The 21,484-nt window shown below is 42.6% G+C and overlaps 1 protein-coding gene across 3 annotated transcripts in view; it reads right to left on the bottom strand.

Moving 5' to 3' along the window:
* Nucleotides 1–17,430, bottom strand: part of Ap2b1 (adaptor related protein complex 2 subunit beta 1) — a 105,831-nt gene extending 88,401 nt beyond the window's left edge. For 2 of the 3 annotated variants that reach the window (XM_055619791.1, XM_055619793.1), the window contains exons 1-4: nucleotides 17,312–17,430; nucleotides 12,467–12,526; nucleotides 4,724–4,829; nucleotides 591–726 (exon numbers count right to left, since the gene is read on the bottom strand). In XM_055619791.1, coding sequence (XP_055475766.1) covers nucleotides 591–726; nucleotides 4,724–4,829; nucleotides 12,467–12,503 — 279 coding nt within the window. In that variant the 5' untranslated portion in view covers nucleotides 12,504–12,526; nucleotides 17,312–17,430. Of the gene's footprint in view, nucleotides 1–590; nucleotides 727–4,723; nucleotides 4,830–12,466; nucleotides 12,527–16,902; nucleotides 16,961–17,311 lie in introns of those variants that run through there. The other variant, XM_055619792.1, reaches the window with a different exon arrangement.
* Between the last annotated feature and the right edge of the window lie 4,054 nt (nucleotides 17,431–21,484).

Raw genomic sequence — 21,484 nt, 5'->3', positions numbered from 1 at the left:
CCTCTTCTGACCACCATAGGCACCAAGCATGTACGTGGTACACAGATACACACATACACAAAACGCTCATACACATTAAATAAATCTAAAATAAAAGGTTTATTTATGAGAGTATGCAGGTAGGCACATGCTTACTGGCATGTACATGTCCACAGAGGCCAGTAGAAGGTGTCAGAGCCCCTCCTGCGGCAGCACTTCCTAATCCTCAGGTAACAATAGGACCGTATGTCCAACCTTCATCAGCAAGTTACTAAGAGAATGATGAACTGCCCAACCTCCATTAGCCTTGGAGGGTAAACATGAGGTTTCACCTGGCAAGGATGAAACCTTTCTTTTACTCATCTGGCAAGGATGGACATGTACCAAGCCCCACTACCAGAAGGCTTGCCATATGGTTTCATTGTCTCTGGATGCTGCATGCTGGTTTACAGAATGCTTACAATATGAACACTGGGGCTCACTGCCAGACTTCAGGACTTCATTCCGTGAAACACAAGCTGCTTAACTGCAATGCAGACACAAACTACATCCAAAGTCACTTCTGAAAAGGTTACGTGAGATCAATAAGATGGAGTCCTTGGGAGAGCTACCTTCACGAAGCTGTTGACAGCCATGATGGCCATGTCAGGCTGACTCTTGGCATAGTTCATCAGGTAGAGGTACACGAGCTTCTTGAGTTCCAGGTTGTCAGTCTGCATACAGTTCACCACATCTGGGAAGAGCGAGCTAAGGAGAGAAGAGGAAAACAGGAAACAGTGAAGCAACATCAGTGCTAAGCTTTACACAAAGGATGAAGTGACAGCCTTTGATTCCAGAAAGATTTGACAAGCAGGCAGCAGTTCAACGGTGATAGCTCATTTTTTATGACAGTAAATAACTAAAAGAATAAAAATAGCCAGGTGTGATGGAGCACGCTTTTAATCCTGGTACTTGGGAGGCAGAGGCAGTTTGGATCTCTGTGGGTTCAAGGCCAGACATATCTACAAAGTGAGTCCAAGACAGCCAGGGTTCTGTTATACAGAGAAACCCTGTGTTGACAAAAAAAGAAAAAATAAATAAAAGTAAAAGGCACTATTAGCTACCAAGTCTCTAAACTGTAGAGCATAGGTTGACCTCAAGGCCTTGTGCATGGTACCAAAGTGTTTTACCACTGAGCTCCAGCCTCAGCCCTCTCAATAGTTTTTGTGGAGGAGAAAAAATTTGAGAGCAACAGAGTAAGCCCGACAAATGCATTACCACAAATGATGGTACGAGCATCATCTTGGTTCACATATGCCCTAAAACCTCATCCCCACTCCTGACTAGTTGCTCTGGAGTCTTTAAGTGACGAAAATAAAGCCCAGGGCCTCACTAGTGTTGGGGAAGTGCTCTGCCACTGAGCTATATTCCAAAGTACATCATGTTAGTTCATCTATAATTTAGGCATACCCTAAGAGCAATTTTCTATATCAATTCACTAAGATATCAAAGCACTCCAACAGTTATACTTTTTTTTTTTTCCCCAGACAGGATCTCTGTGTAGTCGTGGCTGTCCTGAACTTGCTCTGTAGATCAGCCTGGCCTTGAACTCACAGTGATCTGCCTCCCTCTGCCTCCCCAAGTGCTGGGATTAAAGGTATGCACCACCATGTGCAGCAACAGTTATAATTTTTATAATCCCAAGTCTTTGTGAACCTATATTTTCAAGTGTTTCTAAGTTTTCTCAGATGTTCAAGTTTTAAATTCCTAATTAAGATCTGGAATTAGTCATTTCTTCAAGATATCCTAATTTCCTTTTGGTAAAATTTAAGAATTTATTTACTTTTTAAAAGCACTACGCATTTACAAACTGAGGCATAATTGAATATAAAAGGTCTATTCACTTCCCAACTAGCCATCATTTCGTAATTTATCATTCGCCTATAAAGAAAGAAATGCCTACCTTCATTCACAGAGCACCATTAGCATAAAAGGATTGAAGTTCCAAGTTTGGAATACAAAGTAAGCTGTACTTTAAAAACAGAAGTTAACTATAAAGTCATCAAATAGCCTTCCCAAAGCTTTATTAAAATACTTTGCAGAGCCAGGTGCCATGGCCCACGCCTGTAGTCCCAGCACTCAGGGAGGCAGAGGCAGGAGAATCTCTGGGTTTGAGGCCAGCCTGGTCTACAAAGCAAGTTCAGGACATTCAGGGCTACACAGAGAAACACTGTCTTGAAAAACAAAACAAAACAACAACAACAAAAACCAAAATGTCAGTATATTTCACAGAGTGTAAGTCTTGTGAAGTTTTTCTTTTTGCTTAAGACAATGTGTAGAACCAGGTGTGGTGGCGCATGTCTGTAATCCCAGCACTCAGGGAGGCAGAGGCAGGCAGTTCTCTGTGAGTTTGAAGCCAGCCTGGTCTACAGAGCAAATCCAGGACAGCCAAGGCTACACAAAGAAACCCTGTCTAAAAAAGAAAAAAAAAAAAAAAAGAAGAAGAAGAAGAAGAGGAGGAGGAGGAGGAGGAGAAGGAGGAGGAGGGAGGAGGAGGAGGAGAAAGAGAAGAGAATGTGCAAATGCAGAAAGGCTGCAAAAGCAGCCAGTAATTGTAAACATTATCCAATAGTATGCTTACTATCCTAAGTAATGGGAATAGCCCACACAAGAAGACTGAAGCTGGGCATACAGGTGCATACTTATAACCCTAACATCTGGGAGGCTGAGGAAGGAAAACTGCAAGTTCAAGACCTGTCTGTGCTTCAGGAAGAGTTCCAAGCCAGCCTCTGCAATGTAGTGAGACCCTCTCTTGAAATAGGAGGAAGAGGGCTGGGAAGGACTGTAGTGATGAAGGGTTTGCCTAGCATAAGCAAGGTCCTACCTAGTTCAATCCCCAGTGCCAACAAGAGAAAATCACATTAAGTGTCAAAGGTTTATTTTTATTACTTTAAGTGAAAAAAAACTAACACCTCAAATTTTTCTGTTTGTTGGTTTGTTTCCTTTCTGAATGTCAATAGGTATGACCCACATAACAAAAGTTTTCTGGAGAACTCAGGGAAAGTAGATGCTGAAGGAAGGGATCCTGAGACCAAAAAGCTAAGAGCTGTTCTTATGAGCAACAGAAGCCTAGATAACAGTGGTGGGACAGAAGACAATTCAGCATCTTCACATGCTCCTGATGCCCTGAGGCAGGTTTCTGCCAGTCCTGTCTTGCATGGTAGCTGCTGTAATGCAGACTTCAAGGATCGGTAAAATTTCCTAAGAGGCCAAAGTAATAAATATTTTAGACTTAGTAGAGCAAGAATCCACTTAAATTAACAAGCATAAGCCCCTTGTTTACATTCATAAATTTCTATAGCATCTGGTTAAGTAGAGACAGCTGGATTCTCATGCTACTAACTCTGCTGTCGAATGTTTACATTAAGTATAAGAAAATTCAGCTTCATATAAATATATGACTCAGAAAATGAATAGTATCTTTTTCAAATAAATGAATACTGTCCTCTCTCTCACTCACTCTCTCTCTACATACACATATTTAATTTTATTCATAGTAGTGTTCTGCCTGCATGTATGTATGTACACTCCATGTATGCCTGAGGTCAGAAGGTGCTGGGAGTTCTGGACCTCCTGGATGCTGGAAACTGAATCTAGGTCCTTTGCAAGAACAACAAGTACTCTTAACCACTGAGCCTCCAGCCCCTTAATCACAATATATTAAAAACACAGCTTCAACACACACATACACACACACTCATTTTAGGAAAGAAAAAAAAAAAGGCTGTAGGATGGCTCAGCAAGTAGAGTGTTTGCACATGGGCCAGATGACCTGGGTTTAATCCCAGGATTCCACAGGTGGCAGGGAGAGCAGACTCGAGAGCGGTCCCCTCACTTCTACAGGCAAGCACACACACATAAATAAACAAAACACCTCTCCAACGAATAAAACTCTACTGCAGCATGAACACAGTCCTAAATGAAACTCTCCATTTTCCCCTAACTTCTCTTTTTCTTGGTAGTGAGAACAATATGACTATCCCAGGCAGCACCAGTGTCTGGGCTCACAGTAAGGTACTGGCACATCCACCTGCCACTGCTTACTGTCATCTGAAAAGCTCAGAACGGTGACGGAGGAAAGTGCCTCCACGTACTGTAAGAGAAGCTTTGATCTCACGGACCTGAGGGAGGACCTCAGAAGGTTGTGGAGCCTGCACCTTAAACAGCCGCAAGTAACAACAGGGAAGGGAATTTTGGTAGTGTTGGTTTTTACCTCAAATCCAACAACACAACGTAGCTGTAAAGCTGAGAGCACTGGCTTAAACCAATTAAAGAGTATGTGAGCTCAGTATATTTTTATCATCTTCTAAGACCTCAGGCAACAGATCTATAACTGTGCCAGGACCAGAGATGATTTATGTGAAACCTGTATGCAACAAAGGTTTAAAAAGCAAACCAATAAAACACTCAGGTCAGAGCTAATATAAAAGTGCATATACTTCCTTGTGGTGTTTTCAAGGGGACAAGCCTATTTTCACAGATTCTAGAAGTTTGGGGTTTTTTGAGACATTGTTGCTATGTTGCCCAAGTTAGATGCCCAACACTGATCAAGACATCCTCCTGCCTCACCCTCTCAAGCAGCTGGGAGTATAGTCATGCACAACTGTACCTCAGCAGTACCTCAGCAGTCTATGATCTTCTATAGGACAGCAGTAAGGGCTGCAGCATGGGATCTGGCTCTACGGGGCAACACACATTCCCTTACCTAACATCCTTCCCCACGGTCATAGCAGCAATCACTTTCTTCACAGCCTCCTTCCTCTTTTCTTTCTTTTCATTGTTGAGTTCAGCTTTTAATTCAAAGATTTCTCCTAAAAGAGATGAGAACAAACAGGTATGGTCTCCGGACTAGAGCATGGGCAGAAAACTGCAATATGAAATAACACCAGGATAGACACTGAAGTAAAATTATTTTAGCATTATAAGAAACGTGCCCCAGAATATTAACTGACCCACTGACAAAGACCCCATCAGTAAATTCTTAAAGCCTTTTAAATCATGGTCTTTAAAAATGCAGTGGTGGTGCACACCTTTAATCCCAGCACTTGGAAGGCAGAGGCAGGCAGATCTCTATGAGTTCCGGGCCACACTGGTCTACAGGGTGAGTTCCAGGACAGCCAGAGCCATACAAGAAACCCTGTCTCAAAAACAAAACAAACAAACAAAAATGCAATGCAGACTTTTCTTTAGAAAACTAAGAACAAGAAAAAGTAAACTTCACTAAAACAGAATCAGGAACAGTATCAGAGGGATGTAAACGAAAGGTAAGAAACTGGCTTAGAAATCAGTGTTTACAAACTAAGAGATACAACTTTACAGATAAACATATTTGCTCAAAAGTCACAGTTTGTTAGTTACAAAATTGAGCTTAGCATCCCCCTCCCCTCTCAAAATTAATTAATTTTTGCCTACATGTATGTCTCAGAAGGCAGAAATGGGTGTTGGATATCCCGAAACTGGCCTTATAGACAGTTGTGAGCCATTAGTGGGTGCTCAGAACTGAAACCAGGTCCTGTCCAAGAACAAGTGCCCTTAGCTGAGCCATGACTCCAAGCCCCCAGCATTCACTTCCAAGCTTCAGTTACCAGCACCCACATGGTAGTTCCAGGGAACCTGATGCCCTCTTTGCTCTGCAGGCATCAGGCACACATATATCCATACAGAAAACACTCACACACATAAAAATAATAATTTTTTAAAGGACAACTTTTGGGCGCCGGGTCTCCCTTTCCACCTTGTTAAGGCAGTCTTGTTTCTGGGGGCTGTGCTGTGCACTCTGCATGATTCTCCTGTATCCATCTCCCATGCTGAAGTAGGAATAACAGGATTACTGATGCACACGACACCATATCCAACTTTTCTATGTGGGTTCCAGGGATAGAACCCATTTGGTCAGGCTTGAAGAGTAAGCACTTTTCTCTACTGAGCTGTCTCACTGGACTAAGAGATGTTCAAAAGTATCGACACTGTGACTCTAGTATGGGCCAAATGAACTGAACTGCCAAGAGCTCTTAGTTCATAAGTGATCCTAATATACAACCACAGTTAAATAAAAAAAGAAAAAGAAGTCAGTCTAGTGCTATAGTAGCATGGCTGGTACGGGGTAATAGTCCACTATCTAATAGGATTTGAAGTCCATTCACAGGAGGGCATTCATGCTTAGCATTCATGTGGTGGTTTGAATGAAAATGTCCCCATAGACTCACATGTTTGAATACTTGGTCCCAGTGGGTAGAACTGTTCCGGAAGGATTAGGACATATGGTCTTTAATGGCAGAAGTGTGTCAGTCAAAGAGGGCTTTGAGGTTTCAAAAAGCACCATCCCCACTGTTCCCTCTCTGCTTCCTGTTTGTAGATCTGGATGTGAACTCTCAATTGCTGCTCCAGTGCCACACCCGCCTGCCTGCATGCCGTGATTATAATGGGACCTTCTTTGGACTGCCAGCTCCCAAATATGACACAGAGACTTTTTATTAATTATGAAAATGCGCCCTTAGCTTAGGCTTGTTCCCGGCTAGCTCTCAGAACTCAAAGTAACCCGTTTACATCACGCTACCTTCCACCATGGGCCTCGTCCGTTACCGCTCCTAAGTATCAGCACCTGCTTCTTCCTCCCTGTCTGGCGAGTCTCCCATGCCTCAGATTCTTTCCCAGGGTTTCCCTCTCTGCCCAGATGTCCCACCTATTCTCTCCTGCCTCAGCTTTTGGCCATCCAGCTCTTTATTAAGCCAATCAGGAGGTGCTGGAGTGTTTACAAAACATGATGCACCATAACACACGATGGTGATAGACTCCTACCCCTCTGGAATGTAAGCTCCAAAGAAATCCTTCCTTCTATAAGCTGCCTTGTCATGTTATATCGTCATAGCAATGGAAAAGTAACTAACACAGTACTGGAAACATGGTCAAAAGCCTATGGCCCTAGTGGACAATCTATCCCTGTAATCCTGCTGACTGAGCATGTTGTCCAGCTGCCTTCCTCATATTTACACTTATACTCAGAGATCAGCGTTGTTTTCAACCTGGGTCAAAAAGGCTTGTTCGAATTAGGTACTGGTTAATGCAGACAGTCAAATTATTCAAAGTGCTGAGAATGAGTGACTGAGTCCTCAGTCCTAACTAGAGCACCTATAGAAACCACTTCACCTGCCCCATGTCTCAGAAAACATCTCAGAAAAACCTGTAGTGGAAACGGTGTATGAGCTGGAGGGTGGGGAGGAGGGCTGTGAAATGCTGTTTCTTACATGAGATGGCCACTGCCTTCATTAACTCACAGCACCTAGGGTCATGTGCTCAATAACAGGGCAGTCAACATTAAAGCATGGATGGGGGGCGGATTCACAAGGCTGGCACCCTAGTTTGGTGGCTACTGGTAGGTAATGGAAGCTGGAAGAGAGAGAGCAATTTTTCTTTGGGCATATGGCCAATGGCAGCTGGAAGACAGCAAATTTTTCTTTGGGCATGTGGCCACTGGCAGATTGTCCATGCTCTACTAGATGGCCCCATACTCATGGGCATGAGGGCAGCACTAATTAGATTCAGTGGATGAATTAATTAATTAATTAAGACCATGAAGTTGGGAAGGGGACATGCTGGGGAGAATTGGAGGGGGAAGTAAGTGCTGGATGTGAACAAGATACATTACAGATATTTATTCTCAATAAATATATATGGGCTGGTAAGATGGCTAAATGTTAAAGGTGCTGCAGAACCTACATGGTGGAGAGAAGCAACTTCTGAAAGTTGTCCTCTGACTTCCTCATGTGCTATGGCACACATGCACATGCGCACACACAGTAAATATAAATTAAGTATTACAAAAATCAGTACCCTGGAGAATACTTTAATAAGTTAGTGGGTTGTAAGGTCTCAGCCTAATCAATTCAATGAAAGTCAATGTGGCCCAGCATAGTGGTACACGTCTGTAATCCTAGCATTCAGGAGGCAAAGACAGGAAGGCAGAGTTCCACAAAGTTCAAGGCCACTGTGGTCTGCTTAATAAGTTCCAGGCCATGTAGGGCTACCCGAGATCCTGTCTCAGAAAACCAGAGGAGGAAAAATGAAGCTTAAAATGATACAAACTAGGGTCATTTCTAAAGGCCCAGTTTTGAAAGACTACTCAAAAAGTGTCAAAGATTGTCACCACTATTTTAAGGCCCTATCTCTAGCCCCACCTGCTTTCGGAACACAGGGGACAAAAGAAAATGGCAATGGTCCTAGTCGGACAAAGGAGAGAGAGAATGGAAGGAGGGCTATCCCACACCACCATTTTCATGAGAAAAGGCAATAACCCTCATCAGATAGAGGAGGGGGGATAAAAAGAAGGCTACCCCATACCGTCACGCTCAGGGCTACTCCCATTTCTCCCTTCTATAGACAGCCCCACCTTTTTTTTTTGTTTGCAATGGGGTCTTGCTATGTAACCCTGGCTGACCTGGAATTCCCAATGTAAGCTAAGCTGGTCTCTTATCAAATAGGTAATCCTGCCTCTGCGTTCCGAGTGCTGGAATCACAGGTGTGTAGCACTTCACCCACCTTTCCCATCTATATCTTCAAACTTGACTGCAAATACTGCCTCCTGTCCACTACCTTCTAGACTGTTCTCAATGTTCATTTTACCTAGACGTCATCCACCAGTCTGCACAATATGTGATCTCCCTGAAGCCCCTGACAGGAAGTATATTGACAAGAGACATAAAAAATGGAGCACAGAAAAAGCTTATTTCATCAATATCAATCCCCAACAGGCAGGCAAATTGTTCTAAAAATCTATTCCATTTAATTGACAGCTACAAAAATAACACTGGCAGAAAGGCTAGGCCTTTTAAAGAGTCATTCTCTTTACTGAGCCGTGTGCTGTCAAAGGTGGTTCTCAGGGCTCCCATCATTTACTTCTGGAACAGTGAAGGGCAAACAGCAGGGATTCAGAGAGTCTGAACTGTGAGCAGCAGCAGGAGCTGCAGAATTGAAACAGGATGTAACTGAAATTATTCCAGAACCAAGCATAAATTTAAAAAATCTGCTCCAAAGGCGGTTCTGGTAGGCGTCACAGGAAGCAAAAGGAACATGGTCTATCCATTTTTGAAAAACATGATATTATCTAGCAGGGATTCAATTTGTACATTCCAAACTTTTATAAAATGTCATTTGTGCCCTTTACAAGAAAAAGTCTGATGAATTAGGTGAATTTTTAAAACCTTAAAAAATAAAAAATAAAAATAAAAGGGGCCAGGTGGTGCACTCCTTTAATCCTAGCACTCAGGAGGTAAAGGTAGGCAAATCTCTGTGAGCTCAAAACCAGCCTGGTCTACAGAGTGAGTTCCAGAACAGCTAGAGCTACATCCCTGTCTCAAACAACAACAAAAGCCTTCCTATGCCATTTATAGACAATATACTGGTCAAAGAGTAATCACATATGCAAATGATTAGGGAGTTAGCTGAAACAGTAACAAGGAGTTAATGGCTCTCTCTGTGGGGTTTTTATTACTGTGTGTGAGAGATCTACGTGGGCGAGAGTGCCCTAGGAAGTGTATGGAGGACTGAGGACAACTTTGTGGAGTTGGTTCTCTCCTTCCTCCTTTAGAGATTAAACTCAGGTTGCCAGCCTTATTCAGCAAGCACCTTTACTGGATGAGCCATTTCAGTGGCCCTGTTTGATTTCTGAGACAGTATTTTGCTATGTAGCCCAATCTAGCCTCACAAACTTCCTGCCTCAGCCTCCTAAGTACAGAGATTCTAGGCATATGCTACCAGGCCAGCAGGCTAATGGTTATTGTGAGACCTAAATGATAAAGACAGAGCAGAAACTGAATGGATCTAAAGATAGGCACTAGGAGAACCAAAGTATCTTGCATGCACACATTTTATTACCCAACTCCACTCCTTCCACAAGTCAGATCTACCAAGCACTGTCAGCAGCTAAGAGGTCTCCGTATTGGCTACACATAAAAAAATCTGCAGAGCTTTCAAAATCTCAATATTCAGCCCGATATGGCAACGTATGTTCATGATCCCAGCACTTGAGAGGATGTCAGGAGAGAGAAGTCTAGGCTTGGGTTACATCACAAGATCTAGGACAACCTGGCTACTTAGTGGTAAGACTCTAACTCAACAGTAACTAAAACAGATTCTAGATAGGAAAGATGAGAACAGAGGCTGGAGAGGTGGCTCAGAGGTTAGGACTACTGGTTGCTCTCCCAGAGGACCTGAATTTGATTCCAGTACTGACATGGCAGTTCACAACCAGCTTTAACTCTACTTCCCAGGGAACCTGATTGTCCTCTCCAGGCCTCCATAGGCACCAGACATGCATGTGATGCACACACACACAGCAGGTAAAATATCCATACACATCAAATAAAATAACAATAAACAGTTTTTTAAAGGAAGATTACCCTAACAACACACCATGGGCCTTCAATGCACTTGCAAACACCAAACACACACACACACACACACACACACACACACACACACACACACACTTAAAAAAAAATTAATCTTCAAACTGTATTTATCCCCCAGTTATGATTTTGTCACATTATTTGTAATTCTTTACACAGAGAGACTTTTTTCTTACACCATTTAAAGTTTTACACATAATGCCTCTTCAGCCTTGAATATATAACTTGTGTTTTTTAAGGATAAGGAACTTTCCTTAATTATTTTAATATTAAAGTGTTAATATTAAATTATCAACATACCACCATCATCATCTAATCCAAACAGACCTTGTTCAAAACTCCGTGCCATTCCCACCTCTGAGGCAGCATTTGGCTTAAGAATATGCACTACATTTATTGTAATGTCTTAGGTTTAGCCATTACTCTAAAGCTATTTTTATGAAAATATTTTTATATCTAAGACAGAGTCTCACTGTATAGTCCTGGCTGGCCTGAAACTATGTAGATCATGATGGCTCTGAACTCACAGCAACCCACCTGCCTCTGCCTCCCAAGGGCTGGCATATGCTCAGATGTTTTAAGTACAGGGCCCTTATTAGAAGCAGCTCCAGTTCACCATGAGTTTTCTGCACTGCAATAAGGTTATGAATTTCTGGTAAGCTGACCTCTTAGAACACCACACCAAAGGCAAATGGTGTTCTTTTGACAAGTTGTTAGTGATGGTAGCAATAACTATATAGTTAAGGTTCTAAATGTCATTATTTTTGTTGTTGCTTAGATTTGTGCAGGCGTGTCTGTGAACGCTTTGCCTAGAACCCACAGAGATCAGAAGAGGACGCAAGATTCCCTGGAATCTGTGAGCTACTGACCCCAGGGCTTGTGCATGAACAGATGCAGCACTGAGCCATCTCTCCACAGTCCCGAATGTCAGATTTTGACACTAAACAATTAGTATTTTTCATCTCTGTAGTTAGTAATTTGTGGAAAAACTTTGGAATCCTTCCAATACCCTGTTCCTCGTCAAACTTCCCACTTGCTAATTTTAACATCATACGACCCTTACCTGAACTCTGATTTATACTAAATATAATCACACACACACACACGTATTGATTATATTCTATGGGCTATAATCCATTACTTTGATCACTGTTTTTGTTGCTTAAATTATCCAAATTTGGCTACTGGAAACCCCTTAAACGTGTGGAAGCCATGATTTCCCATCATTTTCTAAACAGTTCCTTATTTAGAAGACACTCACCTACAACTTGACACATCCCCAGAATCAGTAATTGCCCAGAGTTCTGGTTGCTTTCAGTGAAAGATGTTACTTATTTTTGGTTTTTCAAGACAAAGTCTCTCTTTATAGTCCTAGCTGTCCTCAAATTCAGAGATCTGCTTGCCTCTGCCTCCAGGTGCTGGGATGAAAGGCGTATGCTACCACCGCCTGGCTGAATAATATTATTTAGAAACCAAGACTGAATTCTAGGAACCCTCTGTACCTACTCTGATTTACTGGAAACTGGGGTACATAACCAATAACTCCACTGGAGTTAACATGCTAAGCAAAATGTGCACAGCACAAACACACTAGAGAACATTTCAAGGTAAACAGACAGCTCTGATGGAAGGGCCATCCAAACCTCCAGAAATGAGCCATCTGGAGACAATGTGGGAAGTTAGATTTTCCAAGAAGAAGAAGAAGAAGAAGTCTTAGTTAATAGGCCCACATGCAGGGGTAAAACCCAGTATTAGATTACTGACCACAAAGGCAATTCAAGAAATAAAGACCAGAGGTGTAGCTCAATGGCGGAACACCCTCTAGTTTGTGGAAGGCCCTAGATTAGATCCCCAGGCTTGGAAAGCAAGCACACAAAATCCCCTACACTTTAATAACTTATTCAAATATCACTATTTGCAGAAGCTTCAGACTCCCAATGAGACTGCAAATGCATGTACTAAAGAGTCAGAACTTTCTCCTTGGGGGGGCCAACCCAGCAACTGAACTGAACAATCTGAAGATTTGACAAGGCTCTCCTACTTACCCTTCTTATTGGTTGTGAAGTACTTGGAGTCAGTCATGATTCTGGATCTTCAGCGTGTACCTACAGTAAGAGTAAAGAATACTGTTACGCCAAATTACATGTCTCCAACAAGGCATGTGACTAATTTTAAGAACATGGATACTGGAGAATTTCTGATTTTTAACAAAATGAGTACTTTCTTCCTATTACCACCAGCATTTGTAGTTCAAGCAGCACAGGAAATAAGAACTGCACCTTGGCTGGGCAGGGGTGGCGCCACCGTGCCCGGCTTCTTGGTAACTTTCTAATCAGGAAAATCTCGTGACTTCCCTGCCTCAGCGTGGAGTCACTCAAAACATGTGTTTCAATGCAGCCAAGCTCAAAGGTGAAAACAGTTCTGCCAACCTATTAGGTACTGCTCTCAGGAAAAATAAGAACCCTGCCGTACTCCCAGCACCTGGGGGAGAGGCAGAAAGACCAAGAGTTCAAGATCTTCCTCAACATAGCTACACAGAGACTTCGAGATGAGTCCGGAGTACATAAGACCCTGTTTCAAAAACAAAAGTAAAGAAATGAAAGAACTAGGAACCATGAACACCATGTAGAATACAGAAATTGTTTTTGGCATTTGTCACGTAGAGGTTTGCATTAATGTTTTCATGTCTTTCTAGCAAAAAGAAAAAAAATCAGAGAAGGCTATAATCAACCCACTCACAGAATAAATTAAATAAAAAGTAGAAAAGCGAGGGAATTTTTTTGTTTTTATTTTTTTTTATTATTTTCTTATATGTATGTAAGTACATGTGTACCCCTCGCCTGGCCCAAGAAGGCCAGGAGAAGGAGTTGAATCCCCGAAGCTAGAGTTCCAGATGGTTTCCAGTGCCAGGAATTAAAACTGGGTCCTCTGCAAGAGGAGCAAGTGCTCTTAACCACTGAGATACCTGTGTTTTTTGAAACAGCATCTCCCCGTACAGCCCTGGATAGCTTGGAATTCTTTACATAAAGTGGTTGGCCTTTGATTTGTCCTCTCCTCCTGCCTCTGCCCAGAGCACTGGGTTTACAAACACACCACGCAGAGTTTGTTTTGGTTTCTTAAGACAGGTTTTACGTGGCCCAAGATGGTCTCAAACTTACTGTGTAGCTGAACTTGACTTTTAATCCTTCTCCACCTGTCTCTACTTCCCAGGTGCTGGGAGCACAGATGTGTGCCCCACAACCTGGCTACAAATTCTTCACATAAACAGAGAGGTGGATCTTTGAATTCAAGGCCGGCTTGGTCTTTTGGGTTTTTCACTCAGTTACTTGAGAAAAGTGCACAACAGCATTCTGTTCTCTAAAGCTCTCATAACTACCTGTACATGCATATAAAATCGTTGTTTTTTGTTTGTTTGTTTATCTCTTTTCTTGAGATAGGGTCTTCACTGTCTAGTCCTGGCAGGCTTGAAACCTGCTATAAAGACCGGCTGGCTTCTTACTCCTGTGACCCTCCTATTTCTGCTTTGTTAGTGCTGCAAGTACATGTGCCGCCATACCCAAATAACATGAAATTCTAACAGGAATTCTCAACATAATCTCTTCAGCCACCTTAAGGCAGCCTATACATTTCATGATTTGTATGATTCAGTTCCCAGAACCCACCATGGAGACTCATCACTGTCTATAGCTCTAGTTCCAGGAGACCAGATACCCTCTTCTGGCCTCCTTGGGCACAAAGCACACACGGGGGTATATACTGATATAACACCCATACACATAAAATAATAACAATAAAAAGAAGCCTGCAACATCGATCCTAAACCAAGAATCTCTGCTCTAACAAAAAGTGGTAAAGAGATAGAACCAGCTACTTGGGAGGCTAAGGTAGGTCTGGAAACTTTAATGAGATTGTATAAAAAATAAAATAAGGCTGGAGATGGCTCAGCAGTTAAGAGCTCTGGCTGTTCTTCCAGAAGATCAGGGTTCCCTTCCTCGAACTCATAACCATCTATGACTCCAGTTCCAGGGGCTCAAATGCTCTCTTCTGGCCATTGAGGGCACTGAATACACAAGTGGTATACATACTTAGATGCAGTCAAAATACCCAGACACAAAATAAAATAAATCAAAAAGGGCTCAGTGGTAGAGGGCTTGCTGAGTATATAGGAAACCCTGTGCTCAACCTCAGTGCCATTTTAGTGCAGGGATAAAGCTCAGTGGTAGATTGCTCACCTAGCAGACATAAGACCTCTCCATCATCAAAAGGGGGAGGAGAGGAAGAAGAAAACTAAGCAGGTACATACATCACTCACTTAACTGACATCATGGTAAACAACTATGATGAAATAATCGCCATCATACAGGTAAAGAAACATGGTATCAAGTCTATCCTTGCCTTAAAGGAAAAAACTGCAAGGAAAAATGAATATACTCTAAACAAAAGCAAAAAAGCAGAAAGAAAGGAATAGGGGGTGGACTCGATTTAAACACTTATATTAAGTATTTAAACATGAGAAGAGATGGTAGTGACAGACCCTTAATGTCACTGTTACTTTCAACTCAAAATAATTATATATACATATTTTTTAATAAAATACACCCAAATAGATAGACACACCTCCAGAAAGACAAAACCAAATTCTCCAAATAGAGGGTGTGAAAACTGATGTCTATATTAGAAGCCACAGAAAAATAGACAGAATGGAGATGGAGAAAATATAACTTGCCTAGTGTTTCAAAACTCAAAATCCTACTGGGGTAAATGTTGGTTTTCCAGGAAATCCTTAGAAATAAGCAAGCCAGAATGGAATTTGAACTCATACAACCTTATACAACATCAAACCTGGAAAGTCACTGGCTGACTTTGGAGTGGCCTGAGGCACTGTTAAAGAACAAAGCAGCCACCAGGCAAAGCACATAATCACTTGTGCTTGCCCTGGCCCACATTGTGATTTCACAGACTTTCACAGGCCTCCCTGTACAAGGTTACATACCTAGACTAACATAACCTAGTTTCTGCCAAATATAGGTTATCAAAGTCCTTTCTCTCCTTCCATCCTTCCCTTCCTCCAGTTCCCCAAAAGAGAAACTCAACAGCAAAACAAGACTAATAGGTTGGGTAGATTAAGGTCAGAAAAAAAAAATTAATAAGGTCTTAATTTCAGGCGGTTCTCTGGGAAATGGCAGCTAACATTAGCATTGGCAAGGCCACTGTGCCCTTCTTTGCACATAAAAGCCAGTAACCAGCCAAAGTTCGGTAAGCTGTAAAGCAGAAGACTCCTTCCAGGAACCATTGCTTACAGGGGTGAGAGGTGTAAAGACCATTTCTGGCCAAATGTTCGTAACACAAGGACAAGAGCAGCTTCAGATTAATGATCTTATCAGAAATAAAACATTTAAAAGGTAAATCCACCTCCGGTTTCTATTTAAAGAGCTACAAGTTAACTCATCAATATAGTGTTACCCATAAAGAAGCCCAACAGTTTTACACCCAGCTGTTCTGAAATGCCAAGACATTTTGGGAAACAACCTTAGGAGGAAAAAGGATAGTGTCCTCTCAATACTCCTTGTGTACCATGGTTCGAACATGTGCCTTAAGATTAAAATAATGATCTTTTAGGCTGCAAGGGAGCGTCTTTAAGTTGTAATTGGTCAGAATGGTTGCTTTAGATTAGTTTTACCTTAGGGAGCCTGTTTGCCTTTATTTCTCAGGGAGTTTGCCCTGCGAGACACCTGCGAGCAGTTCTCATGTTCCGCCTCACTTAGTCATCGCTGGAATGTGTTACCAGTGAGCTGCACCTAACCTCACCTGCCGCTTTCTATTATTACTTTGTAAGTGCACCCTAAGGCTAAGCAGTAGAACTACAGAAGGAAAGCAATTAATAATTTAAATTGTTCCTCGCCGAGACCACCTTTCTTAGCCAACTTGCCTTTCTGCTGTTAATGTGTGTTCTCTGTCTTTTAAAGCGCAATGGTTGCAAAAGCATTTGGGCATTAAAACACACTCTCCCTTAAAAAAAAAAAAATAACGAAGCATCCATGACACACTCACACTGCTTCATAACTAAACAGCCTGAGTTTAGTAAGAGCCTTCCCCTAAATAGAGGGCTGCTTAGAAAGCTAACATACCCTGTGAATTCAAAGAATAAACGGCAGTAAATTCCAGTTTTTTCACTTCTAGTAGAATTTACAGTCTTGCCTAACCTAGACCGCTCCTTATAATCCCAGGGAAGAAAGGGAAAATCACAACAACAACAACAACCAATTCCAGGCTAAGATTTTCTGTCATTGGCTTCTCCCTTCACACAGGGGGTCAATTATGCAGGCTTTTCCTTCCTTCCTCGAAGTACATTTAGTCCCCTTTTCTCCTTACCCACTTCCCTAGGTCAAACCCCTGGAGATCTATTCAGTTTTCAGCAAGTAAGGATAGACGCCTCTAAACCCCAAATAAGGGCGACAAAGAGAGGTTTCAATGACCAAACCTTCGGGGGAATCCTTTCTCCCTTGGCGTGCTGGATACGGGCTTCTCCATGAACAGATGCCAAACGGGAAAGCCGGGTGGCTCTCACTCGGCCTCCAGCCTCTAGCGGCCACACCCCTGGCCTCAGCCCTCCCCCAAGCCGGTCTTCGAAACCTTGCTTCGCTCCAAAGCCCCCGACTACCTACCTACCGGCTGCTACACCCCAGCGCAGCCCCAGCCCACCACCGAGGAGGTACTTTCTCCCAGCTTTTCCCTCACAACGGTCACACCCGAGGACTCCCTCCATCCTCAACCGTCACGCTCCTCGGATCTCCTTTCCTCCCGAGCTTGCGACCCGGCTTGGGGTTCCCCTCTCACAACCAGCCCGGTCAGCCAGGGACACACCCCAAAGCCAGCCGCCTTGAACTCACCGGAGGCAAGGGCGGGGTGGCGGCGGCAGCCGGAGAGCACAGCCGGGGTGGTGGTGTAATGGTTCCCTGCCCGTCACGATTCTCTCTAGATCTAAACCACTGCGCAAAACCTAATTTGCCAGGGACAAAGATGGTGGGCCGGAAGCTTTAGCGTAAGAGAATCTCGCCGCGTGTCGTCATCCGGGTGCGCGGGAGAACCAAACAGCCGGGCTGTGGCTCTGTCGCCTCGGCAACGGGAAGGTTTCCCTTTCTTTGGGTCGGGGTAGCTAGTTGCTGAAAGAGCAAGGGACCCGCAGTGGCTTTCTCAAAAGATGTGTTAAGTGGATATTCTCGGGATTATTTCCGTAAACAAGAATTTTGTAAAACCTGTGTGAGATATCCTGTTTTTCTTAAACGCAAACCTCAGCTAATTTGCCTGTAAGGTTCAAAAGCCTGAAAGGGGTGATAAAAAACAGGACTATACACGGGCAGCGGCACTAGGAAACAGCGACTCAAAGAGGCTAGGAAGCATTCAGATCTGAATTCGAACACCTACATCCACTATGGCTGGGGAAACTTATTAGCGCCCCTGCGCCCTGCGTCTTGCTGGGCGTGAAGTGGTATAAGGTAGCTAAAACACCTAAGGTATATAAATTTCTTTAGGAAACTAAACTGGTACTTACTACAGGTGTTTGGCTACCATGTCCAGCTTCAAAAAGAAGAGAAAACAAACAGCATCAGGCTATATAGCTCAAGCTAGCCCGGAACTGGAGCCCCTCTTGCTTCTACTTCCGAAGTGTTTTGAACTTATCCATACACCTTTGACTCTAAGGCTTAGAGGTTCCTCTGCACAGGCTTCTCTCACTCTACTATTGAACAAATATTTACCAACGGCTACCATATCTCGGGAATTGATAGAGATCCAATTTTTTCTTTTTCATTTTATTTTTGTGTGTGCGTTGGTGTTTTGCCTGCATGTATGCCTGTGAGAGGGTGTTGGATCCCCTGGAGCTGGAGTTACATACAGTTGTATGCTGCCAGGTAGGTCTTGGGAATTGAACCCAAAACCTTTGGAAGAGCAGCCAGTGCCCTTAACCAGTGGACCATGTCGCCAGGCCCCAGATTTGAAACTTAAACAAAACAAAGAAACTCGCGGCCTCCGGGTGTGGTGGCACATGTCTTTAATCTCAGCACTCAGGTGGCAGAGGTAGGTGGATCTCTGTTAAGTTAGAACAGCCTGGTGTACAAAGTGAGTTCAAGAACAGCCAGGGTGAGTGAGGTATCCCAGAAGCAGAAAGACACACAGGATATATACTCACTCATAAGTAGATATTAGACATATACTATAGAATAAACATACCAAAATCTGTACACCTAAAGAAACTAATCAAGAAGGAGGACTCTGGGTAAGATGCTCAATCCTCATTAAAAAGGCAAAGAGTATGGACATCAGAAGAGAGAGAAAACAGGGAACAGGACAGGAGCCTAGCACACAGGGCCTCTGAAAGAACCCTGCAGGGTATCAAAGCAGATGCTGAGACTTAGAGCCAAACTTTGGGCAGAGTACAGGGAACCATATGAAAGAAGTGGGAGATAATAAGACCTAGAGAGGACAGGAACTCCACAAGGAGAGCAACAGAACCAAAAAAATCTGGGCATAGAGGTCTTTTCTGAGACTGATACTCCAACCAAGGACCATTCATGGAGATAACCTAGGACCTCTGCACAGACGTAGCCCATGGCAGTTCAGTGTCTACGTGAGTTGCCTAGAAATGGGAACAGGGACTGTTTCTGACATGAACTGATTGGCCTGCTCTTTGATCACCTCCCCCTCAGGGGGGAGCAGCTTTGTCAGGCCACAGAGGAGGACAATGCAGCCAGTTCTGATGAGACCTGATGGACCAGAATCAGAAGGAAGGGGAGGAGGACCTCCCCTATCAGTGGACTTGGAGAGGAGCATAGGTGGAGAAGAGGGAGTGAGGGTGAGATTGGGATGGGAAGAGGGAGGGAGCTACAGGTGGAATACAAAGTGAATAAACTGTAATTAATAAAAATTAAAAAAAAAAAACAGCCAGGGTTACACAGAGAAACCCTGTCTCAAAGACACAAAACACATAAGCAACTTAAACCAATTACAATCAAGTTAGTTATTTACTGAGCATTTCTTATATAATTTCCTATGTAACTTGTGTTTACTATATATTTAAGATCTCCAAACCTGATGATCAGTCTTAGCCTTTAATGCCATCAATAGAAAGGTCAAACACCTATGTCTATTAAACTACACATTTGAGAGTGGGGTTTTTGATGTATTATTTGGTGACTAAAACCTGGCACATTACCAAACGAAAATTGATACTATTTTTCTTTCCAAAACCAGGGATGGATCCTAGGGCTTCACACGTTGGGCAAATAATCTATTACTAAGTTATATCCCAATCATGACATATTATTTAACTCTTCTCCTTTTCTTGTATATCAAGTACAGTTTCCTTTTTAAAGCGTAATCTCATGGATCTTGCCCCTCTGCCTAAGACTGAACCAAAATTGCTCAAGTAGATCTTTTTTCTCCCCCCCCCCTCCTCTTTTACCCTTTTCAAGATAAGGCCTCACATATAGCCCAATGTCTCAGGTGTTAGGATTACATGTGTATGCCAACATTTCCTACCTGTCAGTCAGTATTTGATTCATGGGCACAATGACAACTTGACATTCATTTTTAACAAGGCTACTTGGATAAAAAATTCCTAATTCCTGCTAGAGAACTCTCATAGGGATATATATATATATATATATATATATATATATATATATATACATATATATATATGTAGTGTCCATACATGTATGTGCAAGTGCCTGTGGAGGCCAGGCTGAGAACTGTATCCTTGGAGCTGGAGTTACTTAACTGCCCAGTCATCTCTCCAGCCCCTACCTCTCCATATAGTTTGAATCCCTTTTATTTTAAAATAGCCTGTTTCTGTTCCTTGCAACTGAAGAACGACGGTTAATACAAATGTTTAATTTTCCACTTGTTTTAGCTATTTGTTAGCTTTGTATTTTTGCTATTCACTTAAGAAAAACATAACCAGAGCTAGAAAGATGGCTCAGTGGTTAACAGTGCTGGTTGCTCTGGCAGAGGATCTGAGCTTGGTTCCCAGAACACCTATGGTGGCCCACAAGTGTCTGTAACTCCAGTTTCAAGGGATCAGGAGTTTTGGGGTTTTTGTTTTTTAACCTCTGCAGAGAGCAGACATGCATGTGGCATACATACACACATGCAGGCAAAACACTCATACACCTAAAATCCTTTAAAAAAAAAAAAAAAACTGACATGGTCAGCATGTGACAATTACCAGATGCTTTATGTAGATCTCTAGTCCTTAAAATTTAAGATTGGGCATGAAAGCCAACTTGGAGGCCAGCCAAGGATTGGTACACAAGAATAAAACATTGTCTTTTTTTTTTTTAAACTCAATACTTTTTAGAAATTCAACAACTGCACTTTCTGACAGCTATTTTAGTAAAATATAAATCATATTTTGGAGCTATAAAGATAACTTCTAAAATTGAAACTAAACCCAATCCCTTTTAAAGGTTCTAATTATACAAAACAATTGTCTACTTTTACATTCTAAGGTCCTTTAAGAAGTGAACAATACCTGGTATATTTCTAGCAATTTTAACTAAGGAATTGGAATTACCAAGGAGGTGAACTAATTCAAATTCCGTTATCTCTATCTGAAACTCAAACCAAATTAAGTATACAATCTGGACTTTGCAAACCACTTTGGTATACAAACCGAAAAGTACCTCGAGGATCAGGATCCCTGCACTGTATCCGCATCGTTAATACGACATAGCTACTGAGCCGAACGGCAGCAATCCATTTCATCTAGCAGAATGTGCCTAGAGTTATAACTTAACTTTACATCTCGTAGACAAATTAGCTACCAGCCTGTATGGAAAGTAATCATCCTAAATTCTGGTGGACTAGGATAATCTTTTTCCTTTCAGTAAAGCTTTCTGATAACTGACTATATAATGAAAGCTGAAGCTTCGGTCTCTTCAACTTCTCGGGCCGAATTTGAGCTAAGCACCACCTGCGCCGGGCCTGCGCAGAAAGAACCTGCCCATCTTTTCTTCCCAGCTCGATCTCCCGTGGGAACAGGTGTCAGGCAGGGGCCCCAGCTC

Source organism: Psammomys obesus, unplaced genomic scaffold (assembly GCF_907164565.1).
Source record: "Psammomys obesus unplaced genomic scaffold, mPsaObe1.curated_primary_1811, whole genome shotgun sequence".
Taxonomy (NCBI): domain Eukaryota; kingdom Metazoa; phylum Chordata; class Mammalia; order Rodentia; family Muridae; genus Psammomys; species Psammomys obesus.
This window is presented reverse-complemented; position numbering and strand designations above follow the sequence as displayed.